Below are 15,559 nucleotides of genomic sequence, written 5' to 3' on the forward strand. Positions count from 1 at the left end.
CAGCAAAATGGATGTTCTCTTTCCTGATTCGACCACCTTGTCTGTGGATGGTGACGTCATATGCATGTTCAGGATGTCTCTCAGGTTGTGAATGTACTGGCTAAGAAAAATCTTCTCTCATCAACAACTGGCAGGTTGGGCGAGTTCTGTATTAGGATGGCGGTAAATGGGTTTTGAGCTGTAGGTGAATGAGGCAAGCTTTTTCAAACAGAAATTTGCATCCTGTAGCACAAACTCCAGAAAGTTCTGGGACACTGTAAAGTCCATGGAGAATAAGAGCACCTCCTCCCAGCTGCCCACTGCACTGAGGCTACGAAACACTGTCACCACCGATAAATCTACATTTCAATAAGGATTTTTCTACGGCTGGCCATGCTTCCCACCTGGCTACCCCTACCCCAGTTAACAGCTCTGCACCCCCCACAGCAACTTGCCCAAACCTCCCCCATTTCTCCTTCACCCAAATCCAGATAGCGGATGTTCTGAAAGAGCTGCAAAATCTGGACCCCTACAAATCAGCCGGGCTAGACAATCTGGACCCTCTCTTGCTAAAATTATCCTCCACAATTGTTGCAACCCCTATTACTAGCCTGTTCAACCTCTCTTTCAAATCTTCTTATATCCCTAAAGATTGGAAAGCTGCCGCGGTCATCCCCCTCTTCAAACGGGGTGACACTCCCGACACCCCGACACTTTCTAAAGTCTTCGAAAGCCAAGTTAGCAAACAGATGACCAACCATTTCGAATCCCAATGTACCTTCTTCCGCTATGCAATTTGGTTTCCGAGCTGGTCATGGGTGCACCTCAGCCACGCTCAAGGTCCTAAATGATATCATAACCGCCATCGATAAAAGATCAAATCAAATCTTTGATTTGATCAATAAAAGACAATACTGTGCAGTCGTATTCATCGACCTGGCCAAGGCTTTCGACACTGTCGATCACCGCATTCTTATCTGCAGACTCAACAGCCTTGGTTTCTCAAATGACTGCCTCGCCTGGTTCACTAACTACACTTCAGAAAGAGTTCAGTGTGTCAAATCAGGGGACCTGTTGTCCGGACCTCTGGTAGTCTCTATGGGGGTGCCACAGGGTTCAATGATTCTCTGATCCACCTTTACACAGACGACACCATTCTGTATACTTCTGGCCCATCTTTGGACAATGTGTTAACAAACCTCTAAACGAGCTTCAATGCCATACAACACTCCTTCCATGGCCTCCAACTGCTCTTAAATGCAAGTTCAACTAAATTATTATGTATTTATATTTTTAATTTTTCTAGGCAGGTCAACGCTCTAACCACTAGGCTACCCTGCCGCATGCTCTTCAACCGATTCCTGCCCACACCCGCCCGACCGTCCAGCATCACTACTCTGGACGGTTCTGACTTAGAACTACAAATACCTAGGTGTCTAGTTAGACTGTAAACTCTCCTTCCAGACTCACATTAAGCATCTCCAATCCAAAATCAAATCTAGAATCATCTTCCTTTTTCACAACAAAGCATCCTTCACTCATGCTGCCTAACATACCCTCGTAAAACTGGCTATCCTACCTATCCTTGACTTCAGTGGTGTCATTTACAAAATAGCCTCCAACACTCTACTCAGAAGATTGGATGTAGTCTATCACAGTGCCATCCGTTTTGTCACCAAAGCCCCATATACTACACACCACTGCAACCTGTATGCTCTCGTTGGCTGGCCCTCACTTGATATTCATCACCAAACCAACTGGCTCCAGGTCATCTATAAGTCTTTGCTAGGTAAAGCCCCGAGTTATCTCAGTTCACTGGTCACCATAGCAGCACCCACCCGTAGCACGCTCTCCAGCAGGTATATTTCACTGGTCACCTCCAGAGCCAACTACTCCTTTGGCCGCCTTTCCTTCCAGTTCTCTGATGCCAATGACTGGAACGAATTGCAAAAATCACTGAAGCTGGAGACTTACAGTTGAAGTCGGAAGTTTACATACACTTAGGTTGTAGTCATTAAAACTTGTTATTCAACCACTCCACAAATTTCTTGTTAACAAACTATAGTTTTGGCAAGTCTGTTAGGCCATCTACTTTGTGCATGACACATGTAATTTGTCCAACAATTGTTTACAGATAGATTATTTCACTTATAATTCACTGTATCACAATTCCAGTGGGTCAGAAGTTTACATACACTAAGTTGACTGTGCCTTTAAACAGCTTGGATAATTAGAAAATTATGTCATGGCTTTAGAAGCTTCTGATGGGATAATTGACATCATTTGAGTCAATTGGAGGTGTACCTGTGGATGTATTTCAAGGCCTACCTTCAAACTCAGTGCCTCTTTGCTTGAATTTATGAGAAAATAAAAAGAAATCAGCCAAGTCCTCAGGAAAACATTTTTAGACTTCCACAAGTCTGGTTCATCCTTGGGAGCAATTTCCAAACACCTGAAGGTACCACATTAATCTGTACAAACAATAGTACACATGTATAAACACCATGGGACCACACAGCCATCATACCGCTCAGGAAGGAGACGCGTTCTGTCTCCTAGAGATGAACGTACTTTGGTGCAAAAAGTGCAAATCAATCCCAGAGCAACAGCAAATGACTTTGTGAAGATGCTGGAGGAAACAGGTACAAAAATATCTATATCCACAGTAAAATGAGTCCTATATCGACATCCCACCACAATCTGAACATTTTCATCTGGATCTTCACAACTAGCTAACCGCAACCCCAGATGACTACTCCTGGCTAGCATTTCCATCCACTTAGCTTGAAGCTAGCCCAACCAGAGCTCCTGTGCTACCACCGAAGCATACTCTTGGGCTACAATATCCGGACCCCTTCTACAGCCGGTACTGGGCATGGAACGCCGCAGATCCCCTACGACTGGAATACCGACATAATCTGCCCGAGGACTCCCAACAGGCCCCTCAGCCACGACGCCCTCTGAAGGCCCATTATGCTAACCAGCTAGGCCTGCTAGCTACCTAGAGCTACTTGGAACCCTACTAATTCCACGACCGGTCTATCGACGTCACCGCATGAAGAGGCAAAAACAGACTTAACCCCATCGCGACGTCCCTCAAAGGCTAACTTTCTAGCCCCTGCTATCTGCTTGCTTGCTAACCCGGCCTGCTAACTGCTAGCCTGCCCCGGTCTACTAACTGCTAGCTTGTTTAGCCCCGGCCTACTAACTGTTAGCTTGTTAGCACAGGCCTGCTAACTGTCTGAAACGCCGTGTCCCCAGCCAGCCCAACCACTCACTGGACCCACATTTATTTTCAATCTCTTTTCGATTTTTAATTCGATTATACCTTCCGGTAACCTGCCTCACCCAATGTGATACGGAATCGCTATTATTTTAAATTTTAGAACCTCCAGAAGCTAACCAGCTAATTAGCTACAAGCTGTTTAGTCATTGTTAGCCACTGCTAGCGGCTTTTACCTTCTGCACAGCCAGCCCTGTTTTTAGCCTGGGTAATACTCGCCAGTCTACCAGTATCGAACTGTCTCTCCACAACAACGCCGGATTCCTGCCGTAATCCCTGGACCACTACTTCTGATCTGCACAGCTAGCTTGAACCCAGTACCGAAGCTATCCCTGAGGCCCACCTCCCGGCCTACTCAGCTGTTCACCCGAACCCCACTCATACACGGCTAGAGCCCAATACTCCACCGGATCCTTGCTGTAAACTCTGGACCTTGGCTAACGCCACTGCCACGAGGCCAGCACCAGTTAGCCGTGAGCCAGGCACATCTCCCTGCTAGCAAACTAAATTCTACAATACCTCTTTCGCCATCTGGCTTGGATTCTCTGTCAACACGGCCCCCCGCCGCACCACCTCGACTGGTCTGCCGATGAATACTCCATCCGCTGTGCCTTCAACCGGGCTCTGTGTGTAGTTAATCCGACCGTCTCTGCCTAGTCATCGCCATTTTATCTGCTGTTGTTGTGTTAGCTGACTAGCTGTTGTTGTCTCACCTGTTGTTTTAGCAAGCTCTCCCAATCAAGACCTGCGATTACTTTATGCCTTGCTGTATGTCTCTCAAATATGTGGAGGTAAACCCAGGCCCTGCATGTCCCCAGGCACCCTCATTTGTTGACTTCTGTGATCGAAAACGCATTGGTTTCATGCATGTCAACATCAGAAGCCTCCTCCCTAAGTTTGTTTTACTGACTGCTTTAGCACACTCTGCCAACCCTGATGTCCTTGCCGTGTCTGAATCCTGGCTTAGGAAGTCAGAAAATCTGTGAATTGATCACCCCCCATCTAGCTTCAGAGTTTGTTCTGTTAGGTGACCTAAACTGGGATGTGCTTAACACCCTGGCAGTCCTACAATCTAAGCTAGATGCCCTCAATGTCACACAAATCATCAAGGAACCCACCAGGTACAACCCTAAATCCGTAAACATGGGCACCCTAATTGACATTATCCTGACAAACTTGCCCTCCAAATACACCTCTGCTGTCTTCAATCAGGATCTTAACGATCACTGCCTCATTGCCTGTATCCGCTACGGGTCCGCGGTCAAACAACCACCCCTCATCACTGTCAAACGCTCCCTAAAACACTTCTGCGAGCACGCCTTTCTAATCAACCTGGCCCGGGTATCCTGGAAGGATATTGACCTCATCCTGTCAGTTGAGGATGCCTGGTCATTCTTTAAAAGTAACTTCCTCACCATCTTAGACAAGCATGCTCCGTTCAAAAAATTCAAAACTAAGAACAGATATAGCCCTTGGTTCACTCCAGTAACATGGTCACCACCGATAAATCCGTGATAATCGAAAAACTTCAACAATCATTTCTCAACGGCTGGCCATGCCTTCTTCCTGGCTACCTCAACCTCGGGCAACAGCTCTGCCCCCCCCCCCCCCCCCGCAGGTACTCACCCACGCCTCCCCAGCTTCTCCTTTACCCAAATCCAGATAGCAGATATTCTGAAAGAGCTGCAAAACCTAGACCCATACAAATCAGCTGGGCTTGACAATCTGGACCCTCTATTTCTGAAACTGTCCGCCGCCATTGTCGCAACCCCTATTACCAGCCTGTTCAACCTCTCCTTCGTATCATCTGAGATCCCCAAGGATTGGAAAGCTGCCGCGGTCATCCCCCTCTTCAAAGAGGGAGACACGCTGGACCCAAACTGTTACAGACCTATATCCATCCTACCCTGCCTATATCCATCCTGCCCATCTAAGGTCTTCGAAAGCCAAGTCAACAAACAGATCACTGACCATCTCGAATCCCACCGTACCTTCTCTGCTGTGCTCTAATCCGGGTTCCGAGCCGGTCACGGGTGCACCTCAGCCACGCTCAAGGTACTAAACGATATCATAACCGCCACAGATAAAAGACAGTACTGTGCAGCCGTCTTAATCGACCTGGCCAAGGCTTTCGACTCTTGTCAATCACCATATTCTTATCGGCAGACTCAGTAGCCCCGGTTTTTCTAATGACTGCCTTGCCTGGTTCACCAACTACTTTGCAGACAGAGTTCAGTGTGTCAAATCGGAGGGCATGTTGTCCGGTCCTCTGGCAGTCTCTATGGGGGTACCACAGGGTTCAATTCTCGGGCCGACTCTTTTCTCTGTATATATCAATGATGTTGCTCTTGCTGCGGGTGATTCTCTGATCCATCTCTACGCAGACGACACCATTCGGTATACTTCTGGCCCTTCCTTGGACACTGTGCTATCTAACCTCCAAACGAGCTTCAATGCCATACAACACTCCTTCCGTGGCCTCCAACTGCTCTTAAACGCTAGTAAAACCAAATGCATGCTTTTCAACCGTTCGCTGCCTGCACCCGCACGCCCGACTAGCATCACCACCCTGGATGGTTCCGACCTAGAATATGTGGACATCTATAAGTACCTAGGTGTCTGGCTAGACTGCAAACTCTCCTTCCAGACTCATATCAAACATCTCCTATCCAAAATCAAATCTAGAGTCGGCTTTCTATTTCGCAACAAAACCTCCTTCACTCACGCAGCAAAACTTACCCTAGTAAAACTGACTATCCTACCGATCTTCTGACTATCCTAGCGATGTCATCTACAAAATAGCTTCCAATACTCAGCACCTGGATGCAGTTTATCACAGTGCCATTCGTTTTCTTACTAAAGCACCTTATACCACCCACCACTGCGACCTGTATGCTCTAGTCGGCTGGCCCTCGCTACATGTTCGTTGCCAGACCCACTGGCTCCGGGTCATCTACAAGTCTATGCTAGGTAAAGCTCCGCCTTATCTTAGTTCACTGGTCACGATGGCAACACCCATCCGTAGCACACGCTCCAGCAGGTGTATCTCACTGATCATCCCTAAAGCCAAAACCTCATTTGGCCGCCTTTCCTTCCAGTTCTCTGCTGCCTGCGACTTGAACGAATTGCAAAAATCTCTGAAGTTGGAGACTTTTATCTCCCTCGCCAACTTTAAATATCTGCTATCTGAGCAGCTAACCGATCGCTGCAGCTGTACATAGTCCATCGGTATATAGCCCAGCCAATTTACCTACCTCATCCCCATACTGTTTTTATTTTATTTACTTTTCTGCTCTTTTGCACACCAGTATCTCTACCTGCACATGTTCATCTGATCATTTATCACTCCAGTGTTAATCTACTAAATTGTAATTATTCATTCCTATGGCCCATTTATTGCCTACCTCCTCATGCCTTTTGCACACAATGTGTTTTTTCTACTATGTTATTGACTTGTTTATTGTTTACTCCATGTGTAACTCTGTGTTGTCTGTTCACACTGCTATGCTTTATCTTGGCCAGGTCGCAGTTGCAAATGAGAACTTGTTCTCAACTAGCCTACCTGGTTAAATAAAGGTGAAATAAAAAATAAAATAAAAATAAAATAACCTGAAAGGCCGCTCAGCAAGAAGCCACTGCTCCACCACCGCCATAAAAAAGCCAGACTACGGTTTGCAACTGCACATTGGGACAAAGATCATACTTTTTGGAGAAATGTCCTCTGGTCTGATGAAACAAAAATAGAACTGTTTGGCCATAATGACCATCGTTATGTTTGGAGAAAAAAGGGGGAGGCTTGCAAACCAAAGAACACCATCCCAACTGTGAAGCATGGGGGTGGCAGCATCATGTTGTGGGGGTGCTTTGCTGCAAGAGGGACTGGTGCACTTCACAAAATAGATGGCATCATGAGACAGGAAAATTATGTGGATATATTGAAGCAACATCTCAAGACATCAGTCAGGAAGTTAAAGCTTTGCCGCAAATGGGTCTTCCAAATGGAAAATGACCCCAAGCATACTTCCAAAGTTGTGGCAAATGGCTTAAAGGCAACAAAGTCAAGGTATTGGAGTCGCCATCACAAAGCCCTGACCTCAATGGGCCAACATTCACCCAACTTATTGTGGGAAGCTTGTGGAAGGCTCCCCGAAACATTTGACCCAAGTTAAACAATTTAAAGGCAATGCTACCAAATACTAATTGAGTGTATGTAAACTTCTGACCCACTGTGAATGTGATGAAAGAAATAAAAGCAGAAATAAATCATTCTCTCTACTATTATTCTGACATTTCACATTCTTAAAATAAAGTATTGATCCTAACTGACCTAAGACAGGGAATTTTTACTACGATTAATTGTCAGATATTGCAAAAATGTATTTGGCTTAGGTGTATGTAAACTTCCGTCCGACTTCAACTGTATATCTCCCTCACTAACTTTAAGCATCAGCTGTCAGAGCAGCTTACCAATCATTGCAGCTGTACATAGCCCATCTGTAAATAGCCCACCCAACTACCTCATCCCCATGTTATTTTGTTTTCGCTCCTTTGCACCAAGTATCTCTACTTGCACATTCATCTTCTGCACATACATCACTCCAGTGTTTAATTGCTGAATTGTAATTATTAATTCACTATGGCCTGTTTATTGCCTTACCTCCCGAATCTCACTACATTTGCTAACTCTGTATATAGACTTTTCTATTGAGTTATTGACTGTACTTTTGTTTATCCCATGTGTAACTCTGTGTTGTTTGTGTCGCACTGTTTTTCTCAATCTTGGCCACGTCGCAGTTGTAAATGAGAACTTGTTGTCAACTGGCCTACCTGGTTAAATAAAGGTGAAATATATATTTTTTAAATGACAAGTCCCAATTACAGTTGGGTAGGTGGTTGTTTGTGGCAGCAAAGAGGAAAACGGGTGATGAGCCTTTCTTTTTTTACTCTTTCTCGTTTGCTCTCTCCAGGGCTGGCTTTGAGCAGGATATCGAGGGAGACCACTCACTGTACCCTGAGAACTGCCTTGGTGAGCCATTATCAACTTACCCATACAGTAGCAACAGGCCAATCATCTAAATATAAGCCCTGTAAAAAAGGGTCTATTCCTTCATGGAAGTATAATGCATTCAGAAAGAATTCAGACCCCTTCCCTTTTTCCACATTTTTTTATACGTTACAGCCTTATTCTAAAAGGGATTTTTTTTTTAAAGTCCTCATCAATCTACACACAATACCCCATAATGAAAAAGCGAAAAAGGGGTTTTAGAAAGTTCTGCAAATTTATTACAAATAAAAAACATATGATTGATTTGGAAAGGCACACACCTGTCTATATAAGCTCCACAGTGCATGTCAGAGCAAAAACCAAGCCATGAGGTTGAAGGATTTGTCCGTAGAGCTCAGAGACGGGATTGTGTTGGCACAGATCTGGGAAGAAAAATGTATGCAGCATTGAAGGTCCCCAAGAACACAGTGGTCTTTGGAACCACCTCTTCCTAGAGCTGGCCTCCCGGTCAAACGGAGTAATCGGGGGAGAAGGGCCATGGTCAGTTAAGTGATCAAGAACCCGATGGTCACTCTGACAGAGCTCTGTAGTTCCTCTGTGGAGATAGAAGAACCTCTCCAGTACTCCCAAACAGGCCTTTATGGTAAGGTTGCCAGACAGAAGCCACTCCTCAGTAAAAGGCACATGACAGTCTGGTTGGAGTTTGCCAAAAGGACTCTCAGTCCATGTGAACCAAGATTCTCTGGTCTGATGAAATCAAGATTGAACTCTTTGGCCTGAATGCCAAGCGTTACGTCTGGAGGAAACCTGGCACCATCCCTACGGTGAAGCATGGTGCTGGCAGCATCATGCTGTGGGGTTGTTTTTCAGCTGCAGCGGCTGGGAGATTAGTCAGAATCGAGGGAAGGATGAACAGACCAAAGTACCAAGAGATCCTCGATGCAAACACAGCCAAGACAACGCAGGAGTGGCTTCGGGACGAGTCTCTGAATGTTCATGAGTGGCCCAACCAGAGCCTGGACTTGAACCCGATCAAACATCTTTGGGGAGAATTGCAAAAATGTCTAAAACCCTGTTTTTGCTTTGTCATTATGGGGTATTGTGTAGGGATTGAGGGGGATTTAAAAAAATCTATTTAAGAATAAGGCATAACATAACAAAATGTGGAAAAATGTGGAAAAAGTCAAGGGCTCTAAATACTTTCCGAAGGCACTGTACATAGAATAGTGGATGTCACAGGCTTGCAGTATGTAGTACTAGTAGTATGTTCTTAAGGTACACACGAAAGTTATATCAACAATTTTACTAGACTACAAGAATATGAGGAGAAAAGTATTGTTGGGGGGAAAACAGCACATCTAAAAAGTATTTTATGACACTTGAATTCACAACTGGGTCACAGTTTGGAAATATCCAAAGCAGTCCAACCTACTTGCATGTCACGCCGCCATAAAAACCCGTTTGTTTTCTTATGTCTTTGTGAGTGGTATTGTAATTCACTCCGTCTTTTGTTTTCGGTAGTAATACTGTGTTTTGCTCCCATCAGCAGATGTTCTGGCGACCAAGCGAAACCAGAACCCCGCGGCAGACTCAGCCTACGGTCAGTTTCCATTTTTCCCCCAGTCTCTTTCTCCCTCCTTTCTCCCTGTGTTGGGTTCCACATTGTTTTATTGCAGTATGACTGAGCATAAACACTTTTAAGTTGCATGCAATGAATTTGCATTATCTATTGGCAATTTGTAGTTTCAGTTAAGGTTTCACACTAGACAACTTGAAAATGAAAGAATAGACAAATCTTTTCGGTGTCTGTTAAACCTTTTGACTTGGAGACCATACCATTATAGGTTTTGGGTTGCTTTTAATTCAAATTATTGTTTGTTTTGAACAGGTTCAGTTCGCTCATTAAGAGCTACAAACATTCCTCGTGTTCCACATGTTGTAGAGAAGATTAAACATATGTTGCTGCTTTTGGAAATGGAGGCTCATGAGTAAGTGTCACGTTCTGACCATAGTTCTGTTATTTTATTCTTTGTTTTAGTATGGTCAGGGCGTGAGTTGGGGTGGGCAGTCTATGTTTGTTTTTGTGTTCGGCCTAGTATGGTTCTCAATCAGAGGCAGGTGTCATTAGTTGTCTCTGATTGAGAATCATACTTAGGTAGCCTGGGTTTCACTTTTGGTTTGTGGGTGTTTGTTTCCGTGTGAGTGTTTGGTCCACACGGTACTGTTTCGGGTTTTGGAAATTCACGTCATTTGTTTATTGTTTTGATTCAGTGTTCAGTGCTTTCTTTAATTAAAATCATCATGAACACTTACCACACTGCGATTTGGTCCGATCCTTACTCCTCCTCTGACGAAGAGGAGGAAATCCGTTACAGAAACACCCACCACAAGAGGACCAAGTAGCGTGGTAACGGGCAGCAGCGGCCGAAAACACATGAACCCTGGACTTGGGAGGAGATTTTGGATGGCAAGGGACCCTGGGCACAAGCAGGGGAATATCGCCACCCTAAAGCAGAGCTGGAGGCAGCGAAGGCGGAGAGGCGCTGGTATGAGGAGGCAGCCCGGCTGCGCGGCTGGAAGCTCTAGAGGCAGCCCCAAAAATGTATTGGGGGGTCAGGTAGGAGGGGTCAAGTCAGGTAGGAGACCTGAGCCAATTCCCCGTGCTTACCGGAGAGCGAGGGACAAGGCAGGCACCGTGTTATGCGGTGGAGCGCACAGTGTCCCCGGTGCATGTGCATAGCCCGGTGCGGTACATTCCAGCTCCTCGTATCGGCCGTGCTAGAGTGGGCATCTAGCCAGGTGCCATGAAGCCGGCTCTACGCATCTGGTCTCCAGTGCGTCTCCTCGGGCCGGCGTACATGGCACCAGCCATACGCATGGTGTCCCCGGTTCGCCAGCACAGCCCAGTGCGGGCTATTCCACTTCTCCGCACTGGCCTGGCTACGGGGAACATTCAACCAGGTAAGGTTGGGCAGGCTCGGTGCTCAAGAGCTCCAGTGCGCCTGCACGGTCCGGTCTATTCGGTGCCATCTCCACGCACCAGCCCTCCAGTGGCAGCCCCCCACACCAGGCTGTCTCTCCGTCTTCTCCCTACAGGAGTCTCCCGTCTGTCCTGAGCCGCCAGAATCTCCCGTCTGTCCTGAGCCGCCAGAGTCTCCCGTCTGTCCTGAGCCGCCAGAGTCTCCCGTCTGTCCTGAGCCGCCAGAGTCTCCCGTCTGTCCTGAGCCGCCAGAGTCTCCCGTCTGTCCTGAGCCGCCAGAGTCTCCCCATCTGTCCTGAGCCGCCAGAGTCTCCCGTCTGTCCTGAGCCGCCAGAGTCTCCCGTCTGTCCTGAGCCGCCAGAGTCTCCCGTCTGTCCTGAGCCGCCAGAGTCTCCCGTCTGTCCTGAGCCGCCAGCCAGCCAGGACCTTCCAGAACCGTAAGCCAGCCAGGAGCCGTCCTTCACTCCGGAGCCGCCGGAGTCTCCCGCCTCTCCGGCGCCACCGGAATCTCCCGTCCATTCGGGACCCATGGCTAAGGTCCCCAGTCGGAGGTCGGAGGCGAGGGTCGCTGCTCGTAAGAGGCCACGGGCGGTTGAGGAGGCGGACAAAAACTGTGGTGAAGTGGGGTCCACGTCACGTTCTGACCATAGTTCTGTTGTTTTATTTTTGTTTTAGTATGGTCAGGGCGTGAGTTGGGGTGGGCAGTCTATGTTTGTTTTTGTGTTCGGCCTAGTATGGTTCTCAATCAGAGGCAGGTGTCGTTAGTTGTCTCTGATTGAGAATCATACTTAGGTAGCCTGGGTTTCACTTTTGGTTTGTGGGTGTTTGTTTCCGTGTGAGTGTTTGGGCCACACGGTACTGTTTCGGGTTTTGGAAATTCACGTCATTCGTTTGTTTTGATTCAGTGTTCAGTGCTTTCTTTAATTAAAATCATCATGAACACTTACCAGCCTGCGCTTTGGTCCGATCCTTACTCCTCCTCAGACGAAGAGGAGGAAATCCATTACAGTAAGATCAGTTACACTTTTTAAACCATCAGTTACACTTTTTAAACCAAGAGATCAAGATTAAATGGATCTCCTTGGGTAACCGATAGGTGATGTTCTTTTAATCTCACAATTCATGAATGGGCATGCCCAAGTCAATAAACCCCTCAGGTAGGCCTAATAATACTTGAGCGTCGTAATTGTTAATTACAGAGCGAGCCTCACACCAGGGAAGACCCTCATTATGTAATATAAGCCCAGCCTTAGCCGTTCACTGTGATGAACCCATGGAGTAAATGACACTATTAGAGGCTAATGGAGACTCTAGCCTCAGCTGCCAACAGGCACGTTGGGCATTAACCTCCTGGCGCAGGCCAGCCAAGCGTGAAGGTCCATGTCAGGGGTGTGATTTCTCAATTGGTGGAAGAGCCCAATTCCTACTGGATACTGCCATTTTGGTAATGCCAATTTAGTATCAAATTGGGAATAGTGGCTTAGTTAAAAAGTGACATTTAAAACACATTTATATTAGGGCATATTTCCCCCTTGGATCTTGTGGCAAAAATTAACTGTACAATCAAGTCAACACAGATGGCATGTTGATGGAATAACATATTCCAGTGAGTGAACTTTTCAACTAGCCCCCAGGTGCAATCGGTGTGGAAACTCATGGCAGTATCGCCTCCGCAGCCTCATTAGCAATCAATCCCATCATGCAGCAGCACACAGGGTTCAAGGTGGCCCTCCACGAGCACAGGGAACATAGCGGAGGTCACTGAAACCCCTTAGAAACACTGGCAATGCCAAAGACCTTGAAACGGTCTTGATGAATACGCAGAAACGTCAGGACTCCAGTGACTGAACAGGCGTAGGGAGCATGCCAAAATTTTGCCAGGTAATGGACATAGTGACTGTCATTTCCGAATGCCTTTGAAACAAACATTGGAACAAATCCATTTAATGAAGGCAATGCTTCACAGATCCTAGTTAAAGCCTGGGGATGTAAATATCATATGACAACTTTCCATGACACTAGTATTTAGTAGATTATGACTTTGATTCTTATGTAGATTTATCCTACATAAGTTATAAGGATGAATCCTGCCCAAATCTTTGACTTGTTGTTTCATATTAGCTTTATTTCTAAAATGGATACTTTATATATAATATAGACATATATAGAGAGAGAGACATACAGTGCATCAATAGGACATAGTGAATGCAGAGTTAGTTATCGAACTGCAGCTCATATAATAAATGACAGTGGCCTTGTGCCCATCTATGATTACTCAACAAAGTGGACCGCAGTGTTCTAAGAGATTGGTCCTGCGGCTGTAGAACATTGGACAAATCTCTGTTGGCTTTGCCAGCTGGCTCGAACAGTCCGGTCCATAAATTGGCTTTGGTTTGTCCCGAAAGCTCGACAAGGTCTTTAAAAGGAACAAGAGCCCCGTATAAGGCCTTCGAAAAGGTCTTGCAGTCGAACGCTGTGAAAAGGAACAGAATTACCTGCAATTTGACTTATTTGGCAGTAACCGATGCCATAGACCTTCCCTTTTTAATGCTTGGAAGATAACACAGAGACACTCCATTTGTAAGTGCTTCAACTCGTTAAGAACACTTTAGGAACTCGCAGTGGATCGTCCGTTCGGGTGGTGGTATGCAATTATGGGGCCGAGATGTAGCAGGAATCACAACAGATTGTCTCATGCGTTATGTGGACGTCCACGTATCCTAATTACTTTTACAACAGCTTAACGTGTATTTCCTATGGCTTATTATCACCTTGTAACAGTGTACACCACGCGGGGCCGGGGCCCTATCAATAACACTCGCACACGACACACATGTCTTCACCTAGTGGAAATCCACGGCAGAGAGAATCATACTGTAGAAGGTGTTACGCCGTATTGAAAAGGCTATGTGTAAATAAATGAAAAGGTTGGGGAAATGATTGAATCGCCGGTTGGTGTTGACGTTCAGATTGAGTCAGCCAAAGAGAAGATTGGTCTTTTGAGACCAGACTGACTATACTTTTTCTCACCACTAAGAACAACACAGACCTCCATTAACCCCTGAGAGTGAGTGAGTCATTATAGCTGCTTATCATGCTCAGATGTTCATGTATTCAGCTTCTCTTGGGGGTGCCTAGTAGCTTTACTTGTTGACGCAGTTATTTCCCGGGCACATTCATGAAGGTAACATCAATCCTGAAGGGAAGCGCTGTCGTGTTAGGCTTGGCAGCCCCCATTACAGCCATGAGGGTGCTCCGCATGAAACGGGCAAAACAAGATAATGAATTTCCTGCCCGTCAAGCGAGATGTGCATATGGGAAAGTCAATGATTCCAGTGGCATCTATCCTAGAGATTGGCAAGGCGTTGTACAGACCCAACAGCAATGTGTCATGGTCGGAAGCAGAGATTTGCCGGACTGGGGGTGAATTCACTTTAATGATGGGATGGTGGAGATTTTAACTGAAAATATTTTCCTTTTCAGGAATATATATATATATTGTACAAACAAGAATGGCAAAGAATGACCTTTCACTAAAGCTTTAGTTATTGCATTGTCTATTTTCAGCATTCTCACTAAAAGGCTTTACAGATCTGTCTTCATAGAAGATTTATTAAAGAGGTTCCCCGATACTCTTATTAAAATGTGGATTATTTTAACAAATCACAAGCTTCTCCAGCATACAGCATTTTTCTGTATTACTTAAACCTAATGTTCCAATTGTCCTGGCTCAAGGGTACTCATAAAACCAAGTTCAGAAGATAAATGTGTGACTATAAACCCAGGCAGAAATACATTACTGGCAACCTGAAGTAGAGCTCTGTTGAACCTAAAGACCTGCTGAAAATACCAGATGCTCCCCATTTGAATTGGATACGTGAAAATGAACTATTTTCTAGTTATATAACTAGGAAACGTATTATACTATGCAAACTGTTTGACTGTTCCGATTATGTTTCCTGGCGGGCTCTAGTGATAATGCCTTTCCCCTCAACCACTAATGACAAAATGCCTTAAATATGTTAAGGCAACGTGCATATACACCGTTTTAATAACACTCTAAACAATACTATCTGGAGTTCAGTTAAGAGAGCATTCACTGGGCACTCCACTTCTACCGAGTGCTAAATGTTTATTCCTCTGCCTGAATTATCACTATCTGTGCTACTGTTAAATTACCGTTTATGAACCTTTTGACTGGGATGTATAGCACAATGTATGCAATATAGGCTACAACAATATGTATATACAGGTAACTGCCAAAATAAAGGAAGCACCAACCAAGTGTCTTAATAGGATGTTGAGTCACCAC

General features: G+C 45.7%; 1 protein-coding gene across 4 annotated transcripts in view; it reads left to right on the forward strand.

Moving 5' to 3' along the window:
* The window catches only part of LOC135549929 (semaphorin-6D-like), a 136,300-nt gene that overhangs the window by 113,332 nt on the left and 7,409 nt on the right, over positions 1–15,559 (forward strand). For 3 of the 4 annotated variants that reach the window (XM_064980326.1, XM_064980327.1, XM_064980328.1), the window contains 2 exons: positions 8,230–8,288; positions 9,814–9,867. In XM_064980326.1, coding sequence (XP_064836398.1) covers positions 8,230–8,288; positions 9,814–9,867 — 113 coding nt within the window. The remainder of the gene's footprint in view (positions 1–8,229; positions 8,289–9,813; positions 9,868–15,559) is intronic. The other variant, XM_064980329.1, reaches the window with a different exon arrangement.

This window comes from Oncorhynchus masou, chromosome 12, assembly GCF_036934945.1.
Source record: "Oncorhynchus masou masou isolate Uvic2021 chromosome 12, UVic_Omas_1.1, whole genome shotgun sequence".
NCBI lineage: Eukaryota > Metazoa > Chordata > Actinopteri > Salmoniformes > Salmonidae > Oncorhynchus > Oncorhynchus masou.